Source organism: Geotrypetes seraphini, chromosome 2 (genome assembly GCF_902459505.1).
Source record: "Geotrypetes seraphini chromosome 2, aGeoSer1.1, whole genome shotgun sequence".
Taxonomy (NCBI): Eukaryota; Metazoa; Chordata; class Amphibia; order Gymnophiona; family Dermophiidae; genus Geotrypetes; species Geotrypetes seraphini.
This window is the reverse complement of record NC_047085.1, coordinates 222,071,522-222,097,307: the sequence shown is the minus strand read 5'-3', so window position 1 is coordinate 222,097,307 and position 25,786 is coordinate 222,071,522. Positions and strand designations below refer to the sequence as shown.

The 25,786-nt window shown below is 42.5% G+C and overlaps 1 protein-coding gene across 5 annotated transcripts in view; it reads right to left on the bottom strand.

Annotated features, from left to right (window-relative positions):
* The window catches only part of LOC117355895 (cadherin-6-like), a 324,761-nt gene that overhangs the window by 149,588 nt on the left and 149,387 nt on the right, over positions 1-25,786 (bottom strand). For 3 of the 5 annotated variants that reach the window (XM_033934981.1, XM_033934985.1, XM_033934982.1), the window contains exon 2: positions 4,347-4,720. In XM_033934981.1, coding sequence (XP_033790872.1) covers positions 4,347-4,565 — 219 coding nt within the window. In that variant the 5' untranslated portion in view covers positions 4,566-4,720. Of the gene's footprint in view, positions 1-4,346; positions 4,721-5,148; positions 5,182-22,281; positions 22,407-25,786 lie in introns of those variants that run through there. The other 2 variants (XM_033934983.1, XM_033934984.1) reach the window with 2 other exon arrangements.

The following is a 25,786-nucleotide window of genomic DNA, read 5'->3' as shown; positions in this document are numbered from 1 at the left end:
AAAATGAAACGAAGAAGTCTTTTTCATTGCATGTTTCATTCTTGTTTTCAAATGGATACATATCCCTACTGACTACTAATTGAGTAAGAACAATAAACATCCTCCGATCACCCATCTAACAATAAAGCCCATTCTAGTACCTAAGGACAATATTTACAAAACTGTGATTCAAACAGCCACAATTCAGCTGGCAGATAAAGGACAACAGATTGCCCGAGTCACATTGATCTTGTGGCAGTTTGTTTCTCAGGCCTGGCCAAACATATGGAAATGATTGATTGTAAGTGGTGCAGAGAAGGCCAAGTTGCAGATTTTGAGACTGTCCTGGTTTTGACCTTACATTCCCAAAGCAGTGTGGGATTTGTAGTATCTGATCCTGCCCATTGAAATCAGTGTTGCCAGTCCCATAATGCACTGGGATCAGGCGGTCAGAATTCCAGGGCTGTCTCAAAATCTCTAGCATGGAACTGGGTAACTTGGCATCCCCGGTTGTAGTCAGTCTCTCATATCTGACTGAAGACACCACAGAGCAGATTCTTAGGTTGGGAAAGCAAGACCTACCCTAAGTGGGGAAGGGGTAAAACGCGGACCTCGCAGATCTAAAAATGCCCGTCCTTAAAAATCTGAGGTCCGCGCCACTTATAGTCTCAGCATAGGTTAGGATCCGTCCGAGCTAAATTGTCATAGAGGTCTGTCAGAGCCAGAGACTACAAGTGGCACGGACCTCAGATTCTTAAGGATGTGCAGTTCAGATCCGAGAGGTCCTTGAGGTCAGATGCACTGCAGACCTTTGCACACATTTTTTAACCCCTCCCCCCAAACCCAGCTATTTGCCATCCAGTGTCATATCGCGGGAGCTCTTGGAATCAGCACGGAGGGAGAGATCTGGAGGAAGGGACGATCGGGCTAATTAGCAAAAGCCACGGTGCGCCTCCTCCCTCCTTAGCCATTAGGGAAGGCATAGCCGGGGGCCTGAGTTGAGTGTGAAGGGAAAACGGTGGAATAAGCTAAAAGACGGACTTGTCAAAGCACGGACCTCAGATTTTTAAGGCCGTGCGGTTTTAGATCCGCGAGGTCCGTAAGGTCCGCGTTTTACTCCCTTCCCCCTAAAGTGTACTTGCATAATTGTAGCCAAAGACCATGCACAGTAATTAATACTTTCAACACTCAGTTTTGGCAGGAATAGTAAGGCTCCAGATTTTCAGACCAGGGTTTATCCAGCATCTTATTATGAATCTTAGGGCTCCTGTCACTAAGGTGCGCTAGCGTTTTCAGCATACGCTGCATTGCCGTGCACGCTAACCCCACGCTACGCGCCAAGAACTAACGTGTCTAGCACGTGCGGCAATGCAGCGCACGCTAGCACAGCTTAGTAAGAGAAGCCCTTAATGGCTCCTAATTTTGGCCACCATTTAGTTAATATAGTCCCTTATGCATTTTTACCTGCCATGTGGTAAGACCACTCAATTATTGAAAACATTAAACTTATGATTTTACCTCCTGAAACTAAACATATCACCAAAGCTGCCTCATTATGTCCTGGCTACAGGCACATACGGTCTAAAACCTCACTAGTCAGGCAGAAAAGGACAACTTTCAGCCAGGTTGATTTAATTGGGGAAGTTGTTGATCACCCAGGTAACTGGCTCTGAAAATTACTTTCTTGCTGTTTCTTCTTTCTTGTTCTTATGCAAATGGCAGGCTGTGCTACAAGGAAAAGTATAGCTCTGACCATTTTTCAATTTTTAGGAACTTTATAGTAACAGCATGACTATTTCCTGGTTGTGCTGCCTTAGAGCCAATGTGGATCCATGCAGAGCTTAGCTGAGAGTTTGACTGGTATTGTATTCTTATGGAGTTACCATTAATGTCGCACCATTTTGAATTTTCAGGCCCCACCCGCACACGTAATGCCTACCTGTTTGCCTTCCCATCCTTAAAGGGCTGTATCTACAAGAGATTCCTTGATAGATCTCTGTCATTCCAAGCAGGCAAATGGAATAAATGTCTAACCACCCTCATTTCAAATGCACCCTCCTACCAAACCTTCAGGAAATCAATTAAAACCTATCTCTCTGATAAATTTCTCTTGACTCCCTCCCTGCCTTGTATCTCTGATATGCCTCTGGATATACCTGACTTCTCTCGACTTGCTAAGCTAATCTGAATATCTTGTATGTAACATCGCTGTCTGTGTACAGTCTCTTCCTATGTAAACCGCTCTGAACTGTTATGGTACTGCAGTATACAAAAATAAAGTTATTATTATTATTATGTATACAAATACAGGCTTTTGACAGATTCAGTTCTTGGATATTTTTTAAAAATTCTGGGCATCTGGAGTTTAGATTTTATTTTTCCTGTTTGGTCTCATCTTCTGCAAAGACGTAACAATTTTAGGAAAATAGGGCATGACCCAATTAAAGAGTCAATGGTCTAAGAATGAAAAACAGCCAGTGATTCCAGTGAGTTCAAAATGCAGCAATCAGGCTACTGAAAAAGCTACAAGCTCATGACCCTGCCTCCCCAGCACTGATCTCGGCCCACTTGTTGTCCATAACCAAATGCTGCATCTTCAAAAGCCTAGTGCTAGTATACAAATCCCTCCACAACATGGTACCTAGATACTTCTCACACAAACTTCCTCTCTACACTCCAAGGAGAGCACTACACTCCCAAGGCAAAATACACCTACCTCCCCCACAGGGCATGTCCTCCAGCTCCAAACAGCCCGAAAACGATCTTACTCCCATTTCCTACTAAACCTTTGCAATAATCTACCTCCACACATCAGATCCCTTGAGGGACTTCTAAACTTCAGGAAAGCCATAAAAAAACCATCTTTGCCTAGCCCTATCCACTTGTCCTTAAGCTGCCTCTATGCCATCTTTACTCATTTGCCTTTGTGGAATTCTCCATGAACCATGACTAAAGCACTTGATATTAGAAGATGTTTGATCATTTGTGCATAAATGATGCCCGTACCCCAAACAACAGGATAATCAAATTATGTGTCACTTATACTCTAGGCTCGATAATCAACATCAGAAATCGTGTCTAACTGTATTGTTAATCAAAAACAAAACAAATTTTTGGGAGAAAAAATAAGTGTAATATGAATTCACAAAAAACAATCAAAATACTTAAGAATTCAATATCTAATTAGATATTGAATTCTTAAGTATTTTAACTGTATTGTTATAAAGACTCCTCATACTACGCACCTCATCCACAATCCTAAAGTCATACCCCTTACAGGATCAACTGTAACCTTGTGCATTGCTTGAACAGTATCCTTATGTAATCGTGTAATTTTGTTATATTGTAAATTCGTAACCCCATGAATGATAAGCTGTAACTCCATGTAATATTCAAAAGAGTAACCTTATGTAATATATATTGTAACTCTATGACTGTAAAACTGTAACCCATTCTGAGTTCTTTGGGGAGGACAGAATTTAAAACAAACCAAATAAATAAATATTTCCTTTCAAAGATGGCTGCTCCCAGGATACTGAAAAGTTGCTGTTGAGGTAATTTATAGAGCAGAGGTTCTCAACTAGTGTGTCAGGACAAGTGCAGGGAGGTATATTGCCAAACATTTGATAGACAGAAAGCTTGTGTATAGGCTGGGGAGAGTGAGAAGCAGGAAGTCAAGTATTTCTGCCCCTAATTCTGTCATCACCCCGAACTGGAAGAGTTGCAAGCCTCTGGCCTACCCCTTTCCTCCACCCTAGCAGTCATCATTACTGTTTTTGCATTTCTCTTGCATCATTGTTATCAATGTACAATGATATATAGGGTTTTCTTTCTTTGTCCAGCTGCAAGTTGTATTGATCAGTGTGTCATTCATGTGAACGTTGTCAGGTATGTCGCAACAGAAGAAAGGTTGAGAGCCACTGTTATAAAGCAATGATGCTAGTAAATGATTCAAAGTGATCATGGCTCATTATGTCTTGGGGTTATCAGATGTTCAAGAAAACCTGGACATTTCCTCTTTTTTAGAGGACTGTGTTCGGATGGAGTTCCAAAACCTGGCAATTTGTCCAGGTTGTAGAAGGCCCTAAGCTAGGGGGTCACATCTGGAGGGTCATTGAGCATGCACAGTAGTGACATGATGGCATTATACGCATTCATGTGATGTCATCATGCCGCATCTGTGCATGCTTGGAGGCCCTCCAGATGTGGCCCCAAGCTTGGGGGAAGAAGAGACAAGATTCAGGTGGGGGTGGGGCTGGGGCACGTGTCCTCTTTTTTTTTAAATGAGGAACTCTGTTAACCCTTTTATGTACATATGCACAGACAGTATATTTTTAAGACTGAAAGTATATTTTGAGAACTATTACCTTGCCAACATACTGATAATCAGATCCTGTGTATTCCTCCAATAGAAAGAATTGATTCCACATCCAGCTCCTCTTGTAGCGATTAAGTTCCTTACCATTGCTATCAGAAACTTGCCCCTTCTCTTTCCTGCTTCTAGTCCTTTTCACTACGGAACCTGTGAAGATTTGCTGGCACTGACCAACCCAGACTAGTAGCAGAAAGCAGTAATAAGTTCTCATGGTGTAAACAGCAAAAGCAAAAAGGTCCTTGTGGTGTCAACAATTTCTGTTCTGTATATGTACGTCCTTGAAATGATCTACTTCGGCTCTCGGCATCCAACCTTAATCCTTTCCCTTCATTCTTCAATGTTCTCTTCTTTGGTCTCAGAGGATCTCTGCAAAGAATGATGACAATAAAATCAGGCATTTTCAAAAATGCTTTGAATTCAGTTCCACAGCAAATAAGGCCACAGAGAAGATCAGAAAAATGCAATTGCAGGAAATGTCGACTGTCTTTGAAATGCTAAAATTGAACATTAGATACACCAAGGATGAGTTTCCATTTCCTAGCTTTCTCTCTCTCTCTCCTCCACACACATAATGTACAAATACTCTTTTTCAGTACAGTGCATTTTTAAAAATATTAATTAAAAGAGCATCATTATATGTATTGTATGAATAACAGACTAAATCAATCCTCCTCAATCAGACACAGAAGAACACATTCACTATTCTATTACCCACCATCCAAAAATGTCAAACGAAAAAAACTCTATGACAACTTAATAGCCTTCAAAGCAGCTTAGTTGGACAAACAACTCACCACTCTGTTATCTTCATCCACAGATTACAAAACCTTCAAGAAAGAAATTAAAACCATACTCTTCAAAAAACACATTAAAACCTATCCAGCACAACAATCCTAACCCAACATCCAATACTCTATAAACCCTTAGTACTCTCTAATTTTTTTCTAATTATCTAAAACCCATAATCTAAATTATCTAAAACCCATTATCTAAAACCCATAATTATCCCTTAAAATTTTATCTCATCGTTTATTCTATTACTTCAAAGTTGAAATGTAATTCTTGTTTTTAGTTTGGATGTAATCCGCCTTGAACCGCAAGGTAATGGCCGAATAGAAATCACTAATGTAATGCAATGTATTGTCATCCACAGAAATCGCACGAGCCTTCTCAGGAGCAGCACCCCCCCTTCCCCCCATGCTGGAACTTATTTCCAGAGGGATTACACTTACGACTACTTCTATTTCAGGAAGTAGGCAAAACCCTGTTTCTATTCCTAAGCCTTTAATGCAAGTGGTTAGGGCTACAGCCTCAGCACCCCGAGGTTGTGGGTTCAAACCCCGCACTAGTCCCTGTGACCCTGGGCAAGTCACTTAGGGGCAAATTCTATAAGAAGCGCCCAAACGTTAGGCACTGAAATAAGCACCGTTCAGCGCAATTCAAGTAAAATTGTGTGCTTAGTGAATCGCGCTGAGCGGCACCTATTTTAGAGCTGCCCAATAAATAGGCCAGCTCGAGGCACAATTAAAATTCAGGCGCCCATGGGAGCGCTTAAGCACACTTAAGCACGCCTACGCTTAACTTGCCTAGCGTCTAATTTTTTGAAGCCCGCCTAAATTTTTTAAAGGCGCCTTGTTACAGAATCACTCTTTCTTGATAGGCGCCTAAGTTTCAATTGGTGCTGATTAAAAAGCTTAATTGCGCTTGTTCAATTTAGATAGGCGCCTCTCCAGTTGGACGCCTCCAAAATAGGTGCCTAACATTAGGCGCCAATTATATAATTTGGGCCTTAATCCTCCACTGCCCCAGGCATATTAGGTAGATTGTGAGCCCACTGGGACAGAGAGGGAAAATACTTGAAGCGCCTGTATACAAACCACTTTGAGTGTGGTTGCAAAACTACAAAAAGGCAGTATACAACTCCCTCTGCACCTGGGCTAGTTTGCTGCCCTCCTCCCCCCCAACTTAAACCAGTAAACTGCTTATAGCCTTAGCAGTTTACATTCAAGTGTTTCTCCCTATCTGTCCTGGTGGACTCACAATCTGACTAATGTACCTGGGGCAATAGAGTGCTAAGTGACTTACCCAGGGTCACGAGGAGCAGTGCTGTTGGGAGGTGGGGGTGGGGCGGTCCACCCAGGGCACAGTCTTCCTAAAGGGGCTGTGGCCCTCCTCCTCCTCACCCCCTCACCCCACCCCTCTCCTTGCCATGTACACCCCTTGCCTTCCCCTGTACCTTTTTCACTTCCCTGCCTGCGTCGGCATCGGCACTCTCTCTGACATCACTTCCAGGACCCGTGCCTAGGAAGTGATGTCAAAGGGTGAGCCGACACTCGACGTGGGCAGCATGCTGCTTTTCCCGGAGAATTTATAAAGGTATGGGGAAAGGGAAGGGGGTGCGCTCGTGGCAGGGGGGGGGGGGAACAGGAAGATGGCAAGAGAGGGTCATCACCGCCACAGGCGCCGCTCACCCTTACTACGCCACTAGTGCTGGGCTTAAACCTGCAACCTAAGGGTGCTAAGGCTGCAGCACTAACCTTTAGGCCACTCCTCCACTCCATCTAAATCCCACCTCCTAAGTGCTATTCTAAAAATGGCATCTAAACTTAGGTATGGTTTATAGAATAGCCCTTACACCCGAGGAGCAGTACCTAACTTTAGATGCAACCATTTGCACCGGCGGAAACGGGGTGCACAGTTGCTCCTTATTCTATAATTACACGCGTATCTTTGAGGAACGCCCCCAATCCGCCCATGATACTCCCATTTCCGTGCCCTCATTTAGGCCCCATGTGCTAATGTTACTATTACTATGTGTCCATTAAAAAAAAAAATTACTGCGCCAGTACATAGCACCTCCTATTTTGTAGGTGGTAAGGACTCCTATGATATCCATGCACTAACTATTGACAGCCAATCTAGGCACCTAACTTACCCTTCCTTTTACTAAGCTGTAGTGGAAGTTTCTACTGCAGCCCGGAGCACTAAATGCTCTGACGCTACTCTGGTGCTCGAAGAATTCCTATGAGTGTCGGAGCAGAACTGGAGTATTTAGCGCTCCAGGCCATGGTAGAAACCTCTACCTGGCTTAATAAAAGAGGGCCTTAATTGTTTAAAAAGCTTTACTTGGCACTGTTAATTGAAAATTGCAATTGCAATTAAACCAAAATTAATTAGATGGTAGGCGCCTACTACCACTTTGAAGTAGGCGTCTACTCCAAGCACCTACTAGAAAGTAGGCGTGGTTAGGGGTAGACTATGGGAGGATCTTGGGTGTGTTTTGACTTAGGCCCAGTAGGCACCTAACTTAGGCACACTCATTTAGGCCAAGAAAACCCTGGCATAAAAAGAGTGTGCTTAAGGTTTCAACACCTACTGACATGAAAGACTGCTTTATGCGCCGCTAGGTACAATTCTGTAAATGGTGACTAACTTATGATTGACAGTGCCATTTATAGAATCAGGGCCTAACTGTTTAGCACGGGAATGCTCGCTCTTCACTCCTGATATGCCCCCCCTAAAAAAACAGAAAAATATTTACCACAACTTCCCTATGAGGAAAGGCTAAAGCGGCTAGGGCTCTTCAGCTTGGAGAGGAGACAGCTCAGGGATGATATGACAGAGGTCTATAAAACACTGAGTGGAGTGGAAAGAGTAAATGTGAATTGGTTGTTTACTCTTTCCAAAAATATTAGGACTAGGGGGTCATGTGATGAAGCTACTAAGTAGAAATATTTATTCACACGTGTAGTTAAACTCTGGAAAGTGTTGCCAGAGAGTGTGGTGAATCATTTAGCTTAGCAGGGTTTAAAAAAGGTTTGGACAAGTTCATAAAAGAGAAGTCCATAGGCCATTATTGAAATGGCTTGGGGAAATCCACTGCTTATTTTTAGGGTAAGCAGCATAAAATCTGTTTTACTACTACTAGGGATCTAGCTAGGTATTTGGGACCTTGGTTGGCCACTATTGGAAACAGGATACTGGGCTTAATGGGCCTTCAGTATTTCTCAATATGGCAATTCATATGTTAATGTGCACACATGTAAAAACTAACACATGATCTTTACCACATCCCATGTTAGATCATTTTTTGCTGTTCTAGGCACATATTAGTGTTATTAAATAAAATTAAATAATTATTTAATAAAATTATTTAGTAAAATTAAATAATAGTAAAAGGACCCCTATATATTTTAAGCCCTGTTAAATTGATTTCATGATAATAAACATATATCTTATACCAGATCCCTTTCAAACACATTTCCTTTACATTCAAGCAGAACAGATATAGAGCACATCGGTAAATTCTCTAGCTATATTTTAGTATTTGCTATCACTTTTTTTAATTAGAGAAGAAAATGCAGAGCAGAAACAAATACGATGTCTGGATCTATAATGTCATAGGTAGGAAAAGGAAGTATGACAACACAGCACTATAATAAAAATATTTGTAGAAAAAAAAAAAAAAAGCAGATTCTTAAAACGTGGACTAAAGTGGCCATAACTGATTGATAATTAGAATATCTTTCAAGGCATCTTTCGCACAGCAAGAACTACAAAGAAAAATAAGCTAGTGCCCCAGAAACATAAAGGCAGCCAGCTCTGCTGGCACTCTCTTGTTATATCCACAGTGACATTAATACACACCACACTAATCTCCTGGGTACAATTATGTGCATAAAAAGACAATGCCGTCATCATGCGTGAGCAGACTCGAACAGAGGCAGCTCCATGCAAGTATTATTTCCAAAGTCCCCCCCCTCCAAGAACTAGGCACAGCTGTGATTAGACAATCAGCCAAGGGGGGAAGGAAAGTTTTCAGTACAGCTTCCATTTTTTTTTTCTCAAACGCTGCGTTTTGCACTTGAGCCTGGTAGCTAATGTATCATGCTGTGCGCGCGCTCTTTAGTCTTTCCACATAATAAGAATAGCCGAGGGAATGTCCCTGGTGTGTTAATGAAGACAGAGGCAAAGAATGTCAGACACATGCCTGAGCAATTGCGAAATGAGACAACAGGCAGGAGATAAAGGATTCATAAGCATAACAGATCAACAAACTCAAGGCAACCGGCTATGCCAACCACAGCTTCCACTGCGCCTTCATTACTATGAACGGAAAACACGGTTAAACAATTTTTATGCTCAGTCTTGTCTTTTAAAGCAGATTCTAGTCAGGTGCTGACTTCTCCGAGCTTTTAATTATTCATAAAGGGGGCCCATTCAGCCATGTTGAGGCCAGAGAGGAAGCTGGCAAAGACCTATTTGGGAAGGTCAGTGAATAAAAAATGTTGCTATTCAAAGCTGGAACAGAGGCTGCCTGGGAGGTTGAATAGCAACAAATTGGGAAATAATGAGCGTATAATGAAACATTTCAAGTCTGCTTTTCTCTGGGCTTTGCAATGCATTAGCTACCTCATATCCCTCTATTTGAGCGTGGTTATGGGTTGTTGTTTTTTTGATAAACATAGCTGAATGGCTAACAGCAGTCTCCTTTAGAGCTAGCATCAGCTTGATCTATGAAGAAAAAGCCAAAAATATGTATTTATATTTCATGCTCCAAAATATAACACTGTATGAGTAAACGTCCCAGTCTCCTTTTTTACATTAGTCACCTCTCTATACTCAACACTTAAAAGACTAATGTCTCCACCGTCTCCACTAAGACTAATGTCTCCACCGTTATAGCACATATTAAGGAAGGGTGGGAGGGTGGAAACTACAAAAAAAGACTAAACTGGTTAGAACAAAAATGGATCTATAGGTTAAACACAGTGACACCGGGAGGTTTAAACCAGGAAGTGGAATGGAACACTTTGTTATAATGTATGCTCCTGATTCGTTAATTGAAGGAGTGATGTCACCGAGTGGGGGAGGTATAAAAATCGTAAAAAAGACGCCGCGGCCATCTTTGTTAGATCAGAAAACTTTGACATTGGGATGGTCGGTTAAAACAAAAAAAGGGTGAGCATAGGGTTTTGAAGTTATTCCATTATGTGGTCCCTTTAAAGTTAAGGAAAGATATGTTTGTAAGAAATATGATGGGAAATATTATGTCTTCTTTTATTCTTATAGGGGATATTATCTTGAAAAAGCCTTATGGCGAAACATGTCGATGTGACAAGCCCCTACCCGATACTTGATCCTATTAAGGAACCAACAGATATTTAAGATAAGTTAAATTTCATATCAAAATATTTTTATTGCAAATATTTATGAGGGCACTATGCACTTTAAAAATGAAAAACTAAAGAAAATAATAATAATAATAAAAATATAAAAAATATGGGCGAATGAAGAAGCCAACAGCCATAGCCACTAAGAATATTTTGTATCGCCAAAAAATGTGGGCGTACAAAAATGGCATGTCTGAAGCCCGTTAAAAATTAAACAATTATTGAGACGGTGGAGACATTAGTCTTTTAAGTGTTGAGCCAAAATATAACACAACATAACATAAATTTCTACTTATATATCACATAAGCCTTTCAGTTCTATGCGGTTTATAACCGAGGCAAAACTGACCAGTGTTAACGAGCTACAATATGACTCGAGAAGGAGTTACAAAAGGTGGTTGACAGTATATATTTACAAAGTAGTAGAAAGATTAGTGTCAAGGGGCTGCCATATAACTTGGCAAAAGCGGTAAACTGTAAGGTTTAGAGGTAGGCAGTTGAGGTTTACAAAGGAGGCATAGCAGACCAGTGTCAGTGAGCTGTGTCATAAGGGAAAAGCGAGGTTAGCATTTGAGGCAGCTTCTGAGAGTACAGTACTCCCCCCGATATTCACAGGGGTTCCATGAAAAACCGCGAATACAATTTTTCATCTGGGGAGGCAGGAGAGGGCAGCTGGAGTGTCGGCGAGTGAATTCTGACGTCGGAGAGGACGTTCTGGGCTAGCCAATCGCTGCCTGGCTGGCCCGGAACGTCCTCTCCGACATCAGAACTAACGTTGGGAAGAAGGCTTCTGGGTGGCGATTACCAGCAGCAGCAGGGAGGTAAGAAGGAGAACAGCGGCGGCGGCCGGGGGGGGAGGGGTGTTAAATCGGGCGCCCATCTTTCCAGCTGCATGTCCAAACCCTGGCTCCTCCTCCCGCCCTAACTATGAGTAGCAGAAGGAGCTGAGAGTGACGCCTTATTTTCTTTTCTCCCCCAATCAGAGCTAGAGGGTGGACCCTTCTATGACTCTCCCCGCCCCAGGAACCATTATGACCAATCAGCACTAAAAGCGTTTGAAGACCGTTCGTCACTCAGCCCTTCTCTCCCTCCCTCCAGCACTGCAAGAGGCCAGAAAAAGAGGCTTTTTTTTTTGGCACAGGGAGGGACAGGAAGTGATTGCCTGTCCTGTTGTCCCCGTGCACACCTTCGGGACGCTGTCCCTGAAAACGGGACATTTCGGCACCCTGAAGCTGTGTATGGGGACAGGGGACCAAAAACGGGACGGTCCCATTCAAAACGGGTAGTATGGTCACCTTATACATGCACCATGCTGGGCAAGATCTCCTTTCTCTTCATTTCTGTTATACTGGAGAATTCTCCTTTCTCCCTCTGGAATAATATTTCGGTGCCACTTCATCACACTGAGTGAAAACCTTTTTTTCTAAACCTTTCAGCATATTGTTGACTGGTTTCCAATGGACTCTTGACATACTGCAACAAAAAAAGACCAAAAACACCAACAAGCTCCCCACCCCAACAAGAAAACAAAACAAAAAACTACATTTCTTGAATTGTACTCTGGGAATCATAGGAATCAAAGGGCAAGAGCTTATTATCCAAAAGGTTGGAAACATTTAACTAACTCCTGATTTTAGAACTGAGATATACTATAGAGCCAAGAACACAAAATTATGGTAACTTTTCTAATTTGCCAGTTGTCTCAAAAACAAGAAAACAGCTCACAAGGCCCTCTTTTGAGCTTGTGGCAACGTTCAGGGCACACCATGGTTCAAGCATGAGTCTCTCCTGCAACTCACTGCAAGGAAGTGTGTAACCCCTCCCTTTAGTATATATGGGCTAGGCAGCTGCCTAGTCACTGCTCTGGATGGTGGGATGAAGGGGACACAAAGAATTAATTTTCTTAAATATTTTTTCCGCCTACAACCTAGGCGGATTACAATAAAACAAACACAGAATGGGCTCATTTTATCAAGCCGAGCTAGCCGCTACCGCCTCCTCTTGAGCAGGCGGTAGTTTTTGGCCAGTGCGGGGGTTAACGCGTGATGAAAAGTCGTGTGCGTTAATCCCACTAGCGCATCTTGATAAAAGAAGCCCAATATTTCACATAGGGCTCCTTTTACAAAGGCGCGCTAGCGGTTTAACGCGCGTAATACCGCACGCTAAACCACCAGCTGCGCTAGCCGCTACGCCTCCTCTTGAGCAGGCGGTAGTTTTTGGCCAACGCAGAGGTTAGCGCGTGATGAAAAGTCGCACGCGTTAACCCCACTTGCGCGGCTTGATAAAAGGAGCCCATAATCTTCACAACAAAGCAAACTGGAACAAGTAACCCTACTATATTTATGTTTGGGGTGGGGGTGATGAATGCTATGAATGCTGAGTAAACTAGAATATCTGGAATGATCAGGGACTAGATGATCCAGGCAGACCTTGTAACAAAAATAAAGTTGTCCACACCAGGTTTTATCTTCAACCACAACCAACTTTACTATTATTTTCAATTAACAAAAGAACTCCAAAACTGTTCAGTACATGTGTCCAGCTATTTACACCATTCTCCTTCTTCTCTCCAGCAAAGAAATACTTTTAAAATATGTTACTGTTATAAGATTGTTTCTCTTAGGGTTACTCATGTAAAATCCAGACCCAAAGCCCTGCCTCCAGGCCCACCCAGTTCCACCCAGGCCCCGCTCTGTTACACCCAAGTCACACTTTGTTTCTCCCCAGCTCCACCCCCCAGCTTTACCCCCCCCCTCAACCTGTTCTCGGCCTCGGGACCGTATCGGGAGGGAATCTGCACATGCATGGATGGAACAAGATGACATGGCACCACCGCGTTGCATCCATATGTACGCAGATGCCCTCCTGACGCGGTCCCGAGGTGGAAGCTTTTCATAACCCAGACGAAGTACTGGGTTTTGAAAAGCCGCCCAGACATGTCCTCTAAAAAGAGGATATGTCCAGCTAAATCCGCAGGTCTGGTAACCCTAGTTTCTCTAGTTACAGATGTTATAGTTCTGTATTTTAGTACCTTGATGGAAAAACACACAATGATGCTAACTCCCAATAGTCAGATGTAGAGAGGATCTTCTACCTGCCTTCAGCTTAGCTGGAACAGTAAAAGAAAATTCCCAGAGCAGCCGGAGGAGGAATACAAGATGGCGGACGCTATGTAGCTGTGTTCGGCAGGCTTAGCGTTTTTTCTTCATATTAATACTTCAACCAGATACTTACTTGTCGGAATGCCTCATGCGAAGAGGAAGGGGAGTGTGAGAGCGGGTCATTTGCCGCTGCTCACATCGTCTCCAGCCCAGCAGTCAATTCAGCGGTTTTTGCAGCCGCTGAGCCCAGCCGACGACCAGATGTCCCCGCGGTGGGAGAGTTCCGCGTCGGACCTGAGTGAGGGAGCACTCGGGTCTTTGGACCTGCTTACATCGTTGTCTCCACCGCATCTCTCTGCGCCCCCATGTCCAGCAGAGGCGCAGAGTGTTGAGCTTGGCCCCGAGGGAGAGGAGTTGGAGACCCCGGAGCAGGCAATGGGAGGAGCTACAGCCCTAGCTGGAACGCTGGAAGGAAAGGTTGCTGAAGGAGAAGGAGCACTAACAAGCACCCCAGCAGTGACACTGGAAATACTTTTGGAGGCTATCAAGAGAATGGATGTGAAGGTGGAGAAGATTGCCTCAGATGTTGAGGTAATGGTTAAGAAAATGGATAACTTTTCTGAAAGTTTGCTAAAAGTTAAGCAAGAATGCATGGATAAAATACAAATTGAGTCAGCTTCACTGAAAAACTCAATTACCACCATTGTTAAAGAACAAAATTCTACAGCCCGTAAAATAGAAATGATTGAGAACTTTAACAGAAGATTGAACTTGAGAATTCTAAATTGCCCAAGGATTTCGGCAATATCACCCATTGAGATTTTTAAAAAATTTTTGATAGAATGTTTGAACTATCCGCAAGATCAGATTCCGCCTTTAAACAAAGTATACTTCTTACCTACTTCAAAAAGAAATTTAGATATACCTAAGGGTGAGAATTTGGTTACTGATAAAGATCTGCAAAATCTTACGGCAATATTAGAGGAATCATCTATGGAAGTTAAAGAAAGAGGAACTTTAATTGTTAACTTTATCTTTGAACAAGATCTTAACGCAGTTATGAGGCTATTCTTTAAAAAATCTGGATCACTTTTTTGTGGTCAACGTTTATGGTTATATCATGATGTAACTAGAATAACCCAGGAAAGACGGAAAATGTTTTTGGGCATGAGAGAAGAGACAAGGAAGCTAGGTGCTACTTTTTTGCTAGCTTATCCATGCAAATGTGTCATTAAGTTTAAGGGCCTGAAATATGTGTATTTTACACCGGATCATCTACGTTCCTTTTTAGATCTCAAAGGTTTATCTAGTGGAGGGAATGTAGCTTAAAGGAAATGCTGGGTTCTAGCGTTTAAGTCTTTACTTTTATTTTTTTTTTGTTGTATTATTGTAATATTACTCCTATAATGTCTTTGTTTTCTTTTCCTCCTTCTAATTGAGGTCTAAGGAAGAGTTAAGTTTCATATATATTTATTTTAAAGACTGTAATGTTTAATGATGTTTTTCTTTTGGAACATGATTCTGTATTTCTAAATCAAGTAGTTATACTTGTAAATGTTAAATTTAATAAAAATAAAGTAAAAAAAAAAAAAAAAGAAAATTCCCATTCTGACTTAGATGTGACCAGTCCCTTGGCTGGAAAAGGGTTTTAGCTTTGATGCAAATGCACTGCTCAAATACATTTCCTTCTCCTTCCCCTGGATTTTTCTGGAGTGCATTGGTTCCCCTTACCACCACACAGTGCCAGGTAGCAACTTAATTAGTTCTAGTTCTGGTCCTTGGAACTCCTGAATCCTCATTCCAAAAATAAGTGCCTTTGTGTGCCCTCCCATGGGGGTATAGGCTGGCTGATTCTTCACAACTGTAAAACAGTGGCAGGCTTAACAGGAAAAATAAAAATAGGGGCTCTGTCTGTTAGATGTAAGGTCAGAGGCGTAGAGTACCAAAGACAAAGCAGGAGTTTAATTTACTTTGGGGTGTTCCTTCTGCCACCAGGAACATCACTCAAGCACAAACCCCTCCTTCACTTCCAAAAGCTTCTGTAAGTTTCTCCAAACCTCTCGAATATTCTGGCACCAGAAGGTCTGATCTTCCAAGCAGGTGCAGGAAACACAGGAAAAATTCACAAAAGGACCACCTAGCAGCTCTAGGGATGCCCCTTAAAAAAATGGCAACAACGAGTTCCAGGCAATCTGCTTTCATTGGCTGAGCACCTTTGACAGACGGTGCTGCATAGGAGATAGGCACAAGGCATAAACAAAAAATTAGGAACAGCTGGGTTAAATTCATGAATTTATTATGCTGAATATCTTCCAATGTTACTTGAAGAATAATTATTTATTTATTTATTTTGATTTTTATCCCATCCTCCCAAAAAGCTCAGAATGAGTTACAAGAAGACAGTCACAAAATAAGTCCACAGACATGACAGATACATTCGGGAAGTATATAGAAGAAGGCAAAAAGGGCTAGAGTCTAATTGGTGGAGTCATTTACGGAGAGGAGTCCATTTGTTCAAGTCATCTTTGACCGAAAAGGCAAGTCTTCACTGCCTTTTGGAAAGCCATCAATGAGTCTAGTCTTCAGGTTTGTGCGGGCAGTTGGTTCCACAGATGAGGGATAAAGTGGCTTTAGGAGCGCCTGCGTGCAGTTTCCATTTGGAGGGATCTCCCTGAGTCGATTCTCCACTTCAGAGCATTTGACATAGCAATTAGTAACAGAAGGCAGTCTATCCAATAGGGTGGCTAGTGTCACACCTGTTACTCTGTATAGAACATGCAGGTTACCTTTTCTGTGCCTTTTGTTTAGGATTTTACCTGTTGCTCCATGCTTTTTATATTCCATTATGCCGTTTGTTTACCTTTGATCTCATCTTCTTTCTAGATAAGGTCTTCTTTGAATTTTGTCACTGTTTTTGTCTCAACCATCTCCACTTGGAGAGTGTTTCAGGCATCTACCCTTTCCATGAAAAAATATGTCCTGAAGTCAGCATGCTTGAAACTTAAGACTTTGTAACTGGATTCCATCTTAGTTCATATACAAAACCATGTGATGGGTAGATGTGAATCACTTGTTCACGCTTTCCAAAAATACTAGGACTAGGGGGCATGGGATGAAGCTACTAAGTAGTAGATTTAAAACAAACCAGAGTAAATATTTCTTCACACGACGTGTAATTAAACTCTGGAATTCGTTGCCAGAGAATGTGGTGAAATCAATTAGCTTAGCGGGGTTTAAAGAAGGCTTGGACAATTTCCTAAAAGCCATTATTGTGATGGCTTGGAAAATCCACTGCTTATTCCTAGGCAAAGCAGCATAAAATATGTTTTACTACTTGTGATCTAGTTAGTTATTTGGAAGCTAGGTTGGCCACTGTTGGAAACAGGATACTGAGTTTGATGGACCTTCTGTCTGTCCCACTAGGGCAATTCTTATGTTCTTATCACTGCTGCCAAACAAGACACCCCCCCAAGACATTATACACATTTTCTCCATTTGTGAGCATTAGATCCAGTGTCTATGTTCCCCTGGGGTTTCCCCTACTGTTTGCCTGAACCAGCCTCTTAGTAAGGCATCCAAGAGAAGTCTTACTTCTAGTAACAATGTAGGAGTTTCTATACACTATAGAAACGATCCACTGTAGTAACCTCTTATCAGAGTGGCTTAGCATCCTACTGATGTCAAATATCACTCTCATAGTCCTAGAACACTCTAGGCAGTTCTATATTTACTGTATGAATGATCCATTTAAATACCTTTTATGGGGTGGTTTAACAAAGGGGTCTTACCACTGAATATTGGCTGCCACATCCATAGTTGTCAGTGGAGCTGAAGCAGCTTCATTCTACCTTCTACTCCACCTCCTGATGCAGCTCCAAACACCCCCCTCCCACCCTTCCACCCTTCCAATGCAGCTTCACTAGTACTGCAAGAAAATTGCTAGTGTCAAACGGTCTTGCACTTAGTTATCTTGTGGAGCATTTTATGATGCCGATTCAAGACGTTTGTTGCATATGTCCACTTTATTTGTTTTTCCAACTGTAAAAGGTTATCTGTACGAGATATTTTTAATGACTGCGGTCATTTCAAGCTTTAAATTAGGATGCTGATCGTCAGTTAATAGCCAGTTTGACCTCTTATATGCATTTTAGGGAGTTACTGAAAACTTACGTGTATGTAAAATGTTTGGAAGCTTGATGCTATGTATTTCACTGTAATTGTTCAGTTTTATTAACCGTATTGAACTATAAGGTACTTCGGAATACATTTTTATGTTTATGTTTGTGATTGTGACAGTAATTTTTTTATTTATTTATTTATAAGATTTACATTATTATCAAGCATAACTTGTACAGAAAGTATAATCAAGAAAATATAACATTTAGGTTGACTTCCAAACCTAATAATGGATCAAAGTATAAAGGAAAAAAGAAAACATTCCTTATCTTAATCACACACTAGTCCTCAATTGGGATCCAAGGTTAACGAAAAGAGTAATTAAATTGAAGAAAAAATTTTTAGAAAGAAAATTACTGAATCTGTGCTGATGCAGAGCTAATTATCACTTAGGTACAGTTGGTATTCCACACTCAAGACGTTTCAGAGAAAGAAAAACAATCAAATGAGCTGGTTCTACAAAAACATATTTAAAAGATCGATATCTGATGACACATTTACATGGATATCTAAGAAAGAAAAAAGCTCCAATCTGAGTCACACCTGGCTTCAACATTAGGAATTCCCTTCTTCTCTTCTGAGTCTCCCTAGAGACATCAGGAAATATTTGAATATGGAGACCCAGGAAGTCCTTAGACCTATTTTTAAAGAAAAGTTTAAGTATCCAGTCCTTGTCTGGAGCCAAAGCTACAGTCAGTAAGAGAGTGGCTGGGATAGCCAATTCTCTATCTGATTGTTCCAATAAAGTGGAAATGTCCAAGGGTACTTCCTGCGATGTTCCTTAATCTTCTTTCTTTTGAGGATCCCGATTTTTTGTAGGCAAATAATATACTCTTGTAAGAGGTGGTAAAGAATCCTCAGGTATTGTTAATATCTCCAGAAAGTAGCGCTTTATCATTTCTCGTGGAGAAATTGATGAAATTTTTGGAAAGTTAATTAAGCGCAAATTATTAGCCCGAGTCTTATTTTCAAGATCTTCCAATTTTGTTTTCATAATTAAATTATCTTTAACAAGTAGATCTTGATTACTTTTAATTGTTTTAAGTTCCTTGTTTTCTTCTTGTATTTCGGACTTCAACAGTACCATATCTTGCTTTAATAAATTGATTTCTCCTTTCTGGTTTTTTATCTCTTGATCCAATTGTTTTATTTGCAGATTAAGGGAATTCCCTAATTTAGATACTAAATCCCATAGAGAGTCTAAAGTGACTTCAGAGGGCTTATCAGGAGGAATAAAAGTAACTTGTGTCTTTAAATATTGTTCATTCGAGTGCTTTACCTCTCTGGTGTCCTGAGTTTCTTCAGCCAACGTTGTCCCAGTCGCTGGTTCCTTCCAGAGGAGAGAATCACTCTGGGTTGTTCCCTGTAGCGAGCCCTCCAACAAACTGGCCTCTCGGGGGGAGAACACTTCCTCTTCGGGTGTGCTCTCTCCTCGCGGTGAGCTGGCTCCCAGCGCTTGTGGCTGAAGCGGAGGCGTCCTGATGTCGGGGCTCAGTGTGATGTCAAGCCCTTGAGGGGACCCCGCGGCACTACTCTCTGCCGGGACACTCACAGGGCGATTCCCCGACGCTTCCTGCTCGCTCAGAAGTCGCCGAAAAATGTCGTTAACCGTAGGCAACGGGGCTACCGAGCGTCGGGAGGCTCCACCGACACTTCTGCCCCTTCGTTTCGGCATTTTGATCAACGAAACTTAAGGTAAATTGACTTTCAACGGCGTCCTCACAGCAATCAGATACCAGTAGCAGCCATCTTCGTGACAGTAATTTTTAAGGAGGAACTGAGAGAGTCAGGAAGGAGTAGGGTTTGTTCCTGTCCTGAGGCCCACTAGACTTGGGATTACTTGTAATCCCTACCAGGGATTATAAGGAGCCCCAAGGGGGTTGCCTGGAATAAAAGGAGGAATTGAAGGCATTAGGGAAGTGGGAGGTAGGTTTAGACCTGTGTCTGGGTTGTGGGAAGGAAAGAGGGGCTGTATTGGAGTGGTGGGAGAGGATTCTGAACCTTTAGGCAGTAGAACACTTTTTGTTTGGGGGTGGGGGGCTTAAAAGCTCCACCCTAGACCTTTCTCTCTGGCTCACGCCTCCCCCACCTACCTCCTCCCTGGCCTGCCTGGTCTGCAACTGGATGCTGCAGAATGAAGACTTCTGGGGCACGCCAATGGCAGCAGGCTCACTCGTTGATGAGAGCAGCCGTGGAGGAGGTGGGTGGGGGAGGTGGAAGAGCCATCTCTTCTGACTCACTGCCAATTTTTTTGGGGGAAGGGCATGACACCCGTGGCCACCCCCATTTCAACGCCCATGTCTGAACTGCATTGGGGAGTAGCGTAGTAGGGAGAGCAGAGTTGCATTAAGATATGTGGACTAATTTATGTGGGTTCTGAGCGATATTCAGCTGGGACCCCTGCCGTCATTTTATTATAATAATCCAGCTCCAGAACAGATTGCCTACCGCTTCTTAATCTTTTTTTGCTTTCCATAAGCCAAATTGCACACACAACCGCAAGCAGGTTACAGTCTTAAAAAGAATAATAATTATAGCATTAGACAAGTGCTCTCACTTGATATTTAATAAACAGTTACTGAAATGAGCTAGCTAATACATATTTATTAACAGAAAGAAAGGGAGACAGTGAAATTGTAAGATTTTTTTTCCTCTTTGCAATTAATGCATTGTCAAGCAAAATGATTTAAGTTGCTAGGGAAAGCATATTCTTGATGAATAATTCTGTAGTGGCAATACAGGAGATATGAATAGGAGTAGGATATATGGGCACAATGAAATTGATGCCAAGAAAGCATGCTAAAACTTACATTCTTTTTTTATTCTGTTTCACTCTAAAGTTGCTCAAAAATAATTATGTAACAACCGTTTTATCAGCGTTGCTTCAATTATAAATTCAAGCAGTTTATGGATTAATAAATCCATTTAATAGACTCATTTCATTTAATTCTTGTATCGGACTAAAATTTCAAGAAAAGCTTAAACTGCAGGATGGATGGCTGCATAGTAAAAATGTCCCCGTAAGAACAGACAAAAGAAAGATGAACATCATATTCCTCTCCAAATATAGTATGGGAGCTCTTTTTGAAGGAGAAAATGTCCAAAAAGGGCATAAAGTGGCATTTGGACATTTTGGGCTCCTCTTACAATGCCACGGTAGAGGTTTCTACCGCGGGCTGGTGAGCTGAATGCTCTGAAGCTCATAAGAATTCTATAAGCACTGGAGTACTTAGCTCACCAGCCTGTGGTAAAAACCTCAACCGCGGCTTTGTAAAAGCCAGCGTTTATTTGCCATAACATACACATTGTCATTTTCGAAGCACAGTTTTTAGATCGTTTTCAATGCTGTTTGATGAAATATATCTAAATCTCAAGGAGACTAATCAATTCCAGTAAATGCGGGATGGTAGATTCAGGATTCTTCAAATGAAGCAAGATATCATCTGCATAAGCAGAGACCTTATATTCCCGACCTGCATATGGAATTCCCTGTATATCCTTTGCCTGCTGAATAGCCAACAACAAGGGTTCTAGAACAATGTCAAAAAGCAAAGGAAACAAGGGACACCCTTGTATAACTCCCCTCTTCAGGCAGAAATGCTCCAAAAAAGTATTATTAATATATAGTATGGCTGAGGGGGAACTATACAAGGTTTGAATCATTTGAATAAATCTGGATCCTATACCAAACCAATCCATAGCTTGATACGTGAAATCCATTCTACACGATCAAAGGCCTTAGAATTTGGATGGAACTTGGGCATTTTGAAGGTAGACCTGTTTTAATAACAAGTAAGTGCCAAAAAGGCATGGCCCTCCTTTACTTCCTCAGTGGTTACGGACTCCCTCTCACCTCTCAAAGATGTGGATGAAACAGTACATACCAGCCTGTTTGACAGCTTCAGATGTTATGGCCAGTCCTATTAGAGCAGCAAGCGGGTCATTGGAGCAGTCTGGTGGTTGGTGCAGTGGACTGCAGACAAAGGACCCAGGCTCATATCCAACTCTAACTAATGAAGTGTGAGTCCACAAAAAATCTACTGTACCTTCATATAGGTGATACCTGCAAGCATAAGGGCTATTGGGGAGGTATAAAGTTGGGTAAAGTAGGTTTGGGTGAGTTTTGGAGGGCTCTCCATTAGGGATGCCAGATTTTACGATTGTAAAATCCAGACACCCTAGTTCCGCCCCCCAGGCCCGCCCATCTCCGCCCCATTCCTGCCCTAGCTCCACCCCCGCTGCCTGCTTTGGTCAGGCGGGAGACAATCCGTGCATGTGCCAATGTCACGTGATGATGTCATGTGCATGGGACATCATCACATGGCATACGCACATGCATGGATTGCCTCCTGCCCAATGCAATTGAGAGGAGGCTTTTCAAAACCCGGACAAAGTGCCGGGATTTGAAAAGCCGTCCAGGGAAATCCGGACGTCTGGTAACCCATACAATGTAAGGGGGTTATAGTGAGATGTGTACCTGGGACCTTTTACATGCCAGATTTTTCATCAGTTTGACATGACATCCCTAATCGTGCCTACACCTCCATCTCACAGGTAACATGCCATGCTGATGTCTGTATTCAGGCCTCATGCTCAGTTTTGCTAAAAAAAAAAAAAAGGGGGGGGGGGGTGTAAGTTAGAAGGATCTTGTGGAGTTTTATCACACCAAAACTCAATTGAGATGGATCTAAACATCATTATATCAAATCACATATTTACAAGGAAACAAAGTTGCAGGAGTGAAAGATTTTTTTTTCCTCCACAGTATTTGTATAATCAGGCTATCTCGAGAAACTTACCGTATTTTTCGCTCCATAAGACGCATTTTTTTTTCACCCAAATCTCGGTGCACCTTATGGAGCGAAGGAACAATTTAGAACCCTCCCCACCCCTGCTGCCGCCACAGCACCGTTTTAAACACCTACCCATCCGCCGTAACTGCACCATTTTAAAACACCCTGCCGCCAAACCTTTTAAAACACCCACCCAACCACCTGCCCACCCGCCATCATCGCAGCCGCCACCGTAGCTTCACCTTTCAAAACAGCTACCCACCCTCTGCTGCCTCCTCCTCCTCCGTCGTCGTCACAGTTCCTGGTGATCCAGCGTGTATCCCTCCCTCGCTAGCGGTGCACAGGTCAGGAGCGCAGACATCAGCAGCAAGCTTTCTGCGCTCCCGCTTGCGCTCCCGCTGTTTTCTAAATGGCTTTGTCAGTTCTCATGGGACTCACGAGAACTGATGAAACCATTTAGAAAACAGCGTGGGCCCAAGCGGGAGCATGGAAAGCTTGCTGCTGACATCCACGCTCCTGACCTTCAGTGTATGTTACGATGGATCCTCCTCCGCCGCCATCCTGCTATCTATTGGCGTACCCCAAGGCTCTGTCCTGGGCCCTCTTCTCTTTTCCCTATATACCCTTTCTCTTGGTACGCTGTTCTCCTCTCATGGCTTTCAATATCACCTCTATGCTGATGACTCCCAGTTCTACCTCTCCACTCCGGATATCTCTGCGGGAGTTCAGGCCTGAATTTCAGCCTGCCTGTCTGACATTGCCGCTTGGATGTCTTGCTGCCATCTCTAACTGAATATGGCTAAAACTGAACTCCTTATCTTCTCCCCCAAACCAGCCTCCCCCCTCTCGCTGTTCTCTATCTTTGTGGATAACACTATCCTTCTCCCTGTCTCGTCGGCTCGCAACCTTGGAGTGATCTTTGTCGCCTCTCTCTCCTTCTCTGCTCAGATCCAACAGACCACCAAATCCTGGCACTTCCTCCTCCATAACATTACCAAAATCTGTCCTCTTCTCTCTGAACACACGACCAAAACCCTTGTCCATGCTCTCGTCACCTCGCGCTTAGACTACTGCAACATACTTCTCTTGGGCGGCTCCCGCATGCCTGTCTCTCGTCTCTTCAATCCATTCAAAATGCTGCTGTGCGACTCATATTCCGTGAGAGCTGCTATTCTCACATTACCCCTCTATACAGATTGAGATCTCTAAGTCTATCCCCACACACCATTTTAGTAGCCTTCCTCTGGAGCAACTCCATCCTTTTTATATCTTTTTGAAGGTGCATCCTCCAGAATTATACACAATATTCTAAATGAGGTCTCACCAGAGTCTTATACAGGGGCATCAATACCTCCTTTTTCATATGCCCTCTCATTCCAGAGCTTCCTTTCAAATGAAAGAAATTTGACTCATGCACATTTACGCCATGTAGGTATTTAAACATCTCTATCATATCTCCCCTCTCCTGCCTTTCCTCCAAACCATACATGTTGAGATCTTTAAGTCTGTCACTATATGCCTTATGATGAAGACCACGCACCATTTCAGTAGCCTTCCTCTGGACTGACTCCATCCTTTTTATATATTTTTGAAAGTGCGGCCTCCAGAATTGTACACAATATTCTAAATGAGGTCTCGCCATGCGTTAAGTACTTGCCACAACTTAGTGAAAGGGCCTGAGTGTGTGCTATTTGTGACATTGCCCCTGAAACATAAAAGCAAACAGGACAAAACAATTTTAAGAAAACAGAGCAAAAGAAGGATTTGTATAAAATCAATATGGGAAATGAAATAAACCCCCTGAAGTTTAGCTTGTGTACCCCTCATAGGAAGTAATTGCTGGGTTTGCTATAGCCATACCTTTTACAGCTGCAAGAAAATACAGGAAATGCTCTCTTAAGTTCTGTGCATGAAATGTGAGGATAGGGGGGGAAACAGGCTTCGGCTCCAATCTAACTGAAATATTTAGGTCATGAATTTGAAGACATGAAAACCTGGCTTTGGTGCTGTGGCTCTGACAAGCTTAATGGGAACTCAGCAATACACGATGTGCCCCAGCTATCAGTTACTGAATATAGTAATAATCCCAAGGGAACCATACTCCTAAAATCTATTGCAAAGAGGCTGCATGGTGCCCATACAAGGCAGGCATATTTTATAACTCCTGAATTTATTAATGCGCTACCTTTCCAGCATTGAATTTAATTTCTTTCCAAGTCATTTGTAAAACTGGAAAGCAACTTTTTTTTCTCCCCACCAGTGGGTTTCGTGATGTTTAGAGCTTAGGTCAGTGCAAACGAGGAGATTTTTATGCAGTAAGATTTACATTTAGCGCAGTGCATGAAACGCGGCAGACAGAAGGGTGAATGGGGACAAGATGCAAAAATGAGTAAGAACCAGAGCTGGAATGAGAAGTGCGTTTTCCTATTACCACACAAGGAAAGCTCATCCGCGAGCACTGCAGGGAAAAGCTTAGTTATTAGGGATTCTGCGAGAGTGGGATGAGAATGAAAGCCATCAGGCATCATGTTGTATTATCATTTTCCGACAAGTATCATTCACTTTTTCCAAAGCTGTCAGATGAAGAAGAAAACGCTCTGAAAGAAGACTTATTAACCTACAGTCTCAGATCAAATCAGGCAGACTAAACAACATTTATATCTCAACATATTTGTCCTTTTTATTTTGTTTGTTTATCGGAAAGAAATTTTTTTTGTTCCCTTCTCAGTATGTTGCCTTTCTATGCATGTTTTCAGCTTTAATATCTATTATCTTCTATTACTGATGAGGATGTTTATATTACTTATTTATATCATCTTCCCAGGGCAGGATTAATTCTTCAGTGGGTCCTAGGCACCAAAGTACTCTGGGCCCCCTAGATCCACCCCTTCATGGCCCTGTCCCCTCTCTGTCCCCCCCGTGGTCTTGTCCCCTCCCTACCTCTGCCCCCCTCCTGTGAGAGTGTACCTCCTGGCCTGGTTCTAGAAGTCCAAGTAGCATCTTCTCCTTCCTTCTTCAATATTCAGTGCAGCTGAACTCACGGTTTTCAAAAGGTCATGGCCAGCGAATCCTACAGGTTGTTGACAGCTGACTCGGAAGCCTTCCCTCCGACGCAAAATCCCAGCATCTAAGAAAAGACTTCTGGGTCAGCCACGGGCAGCATATAGGAACCATTGCCCATGGCCTTTT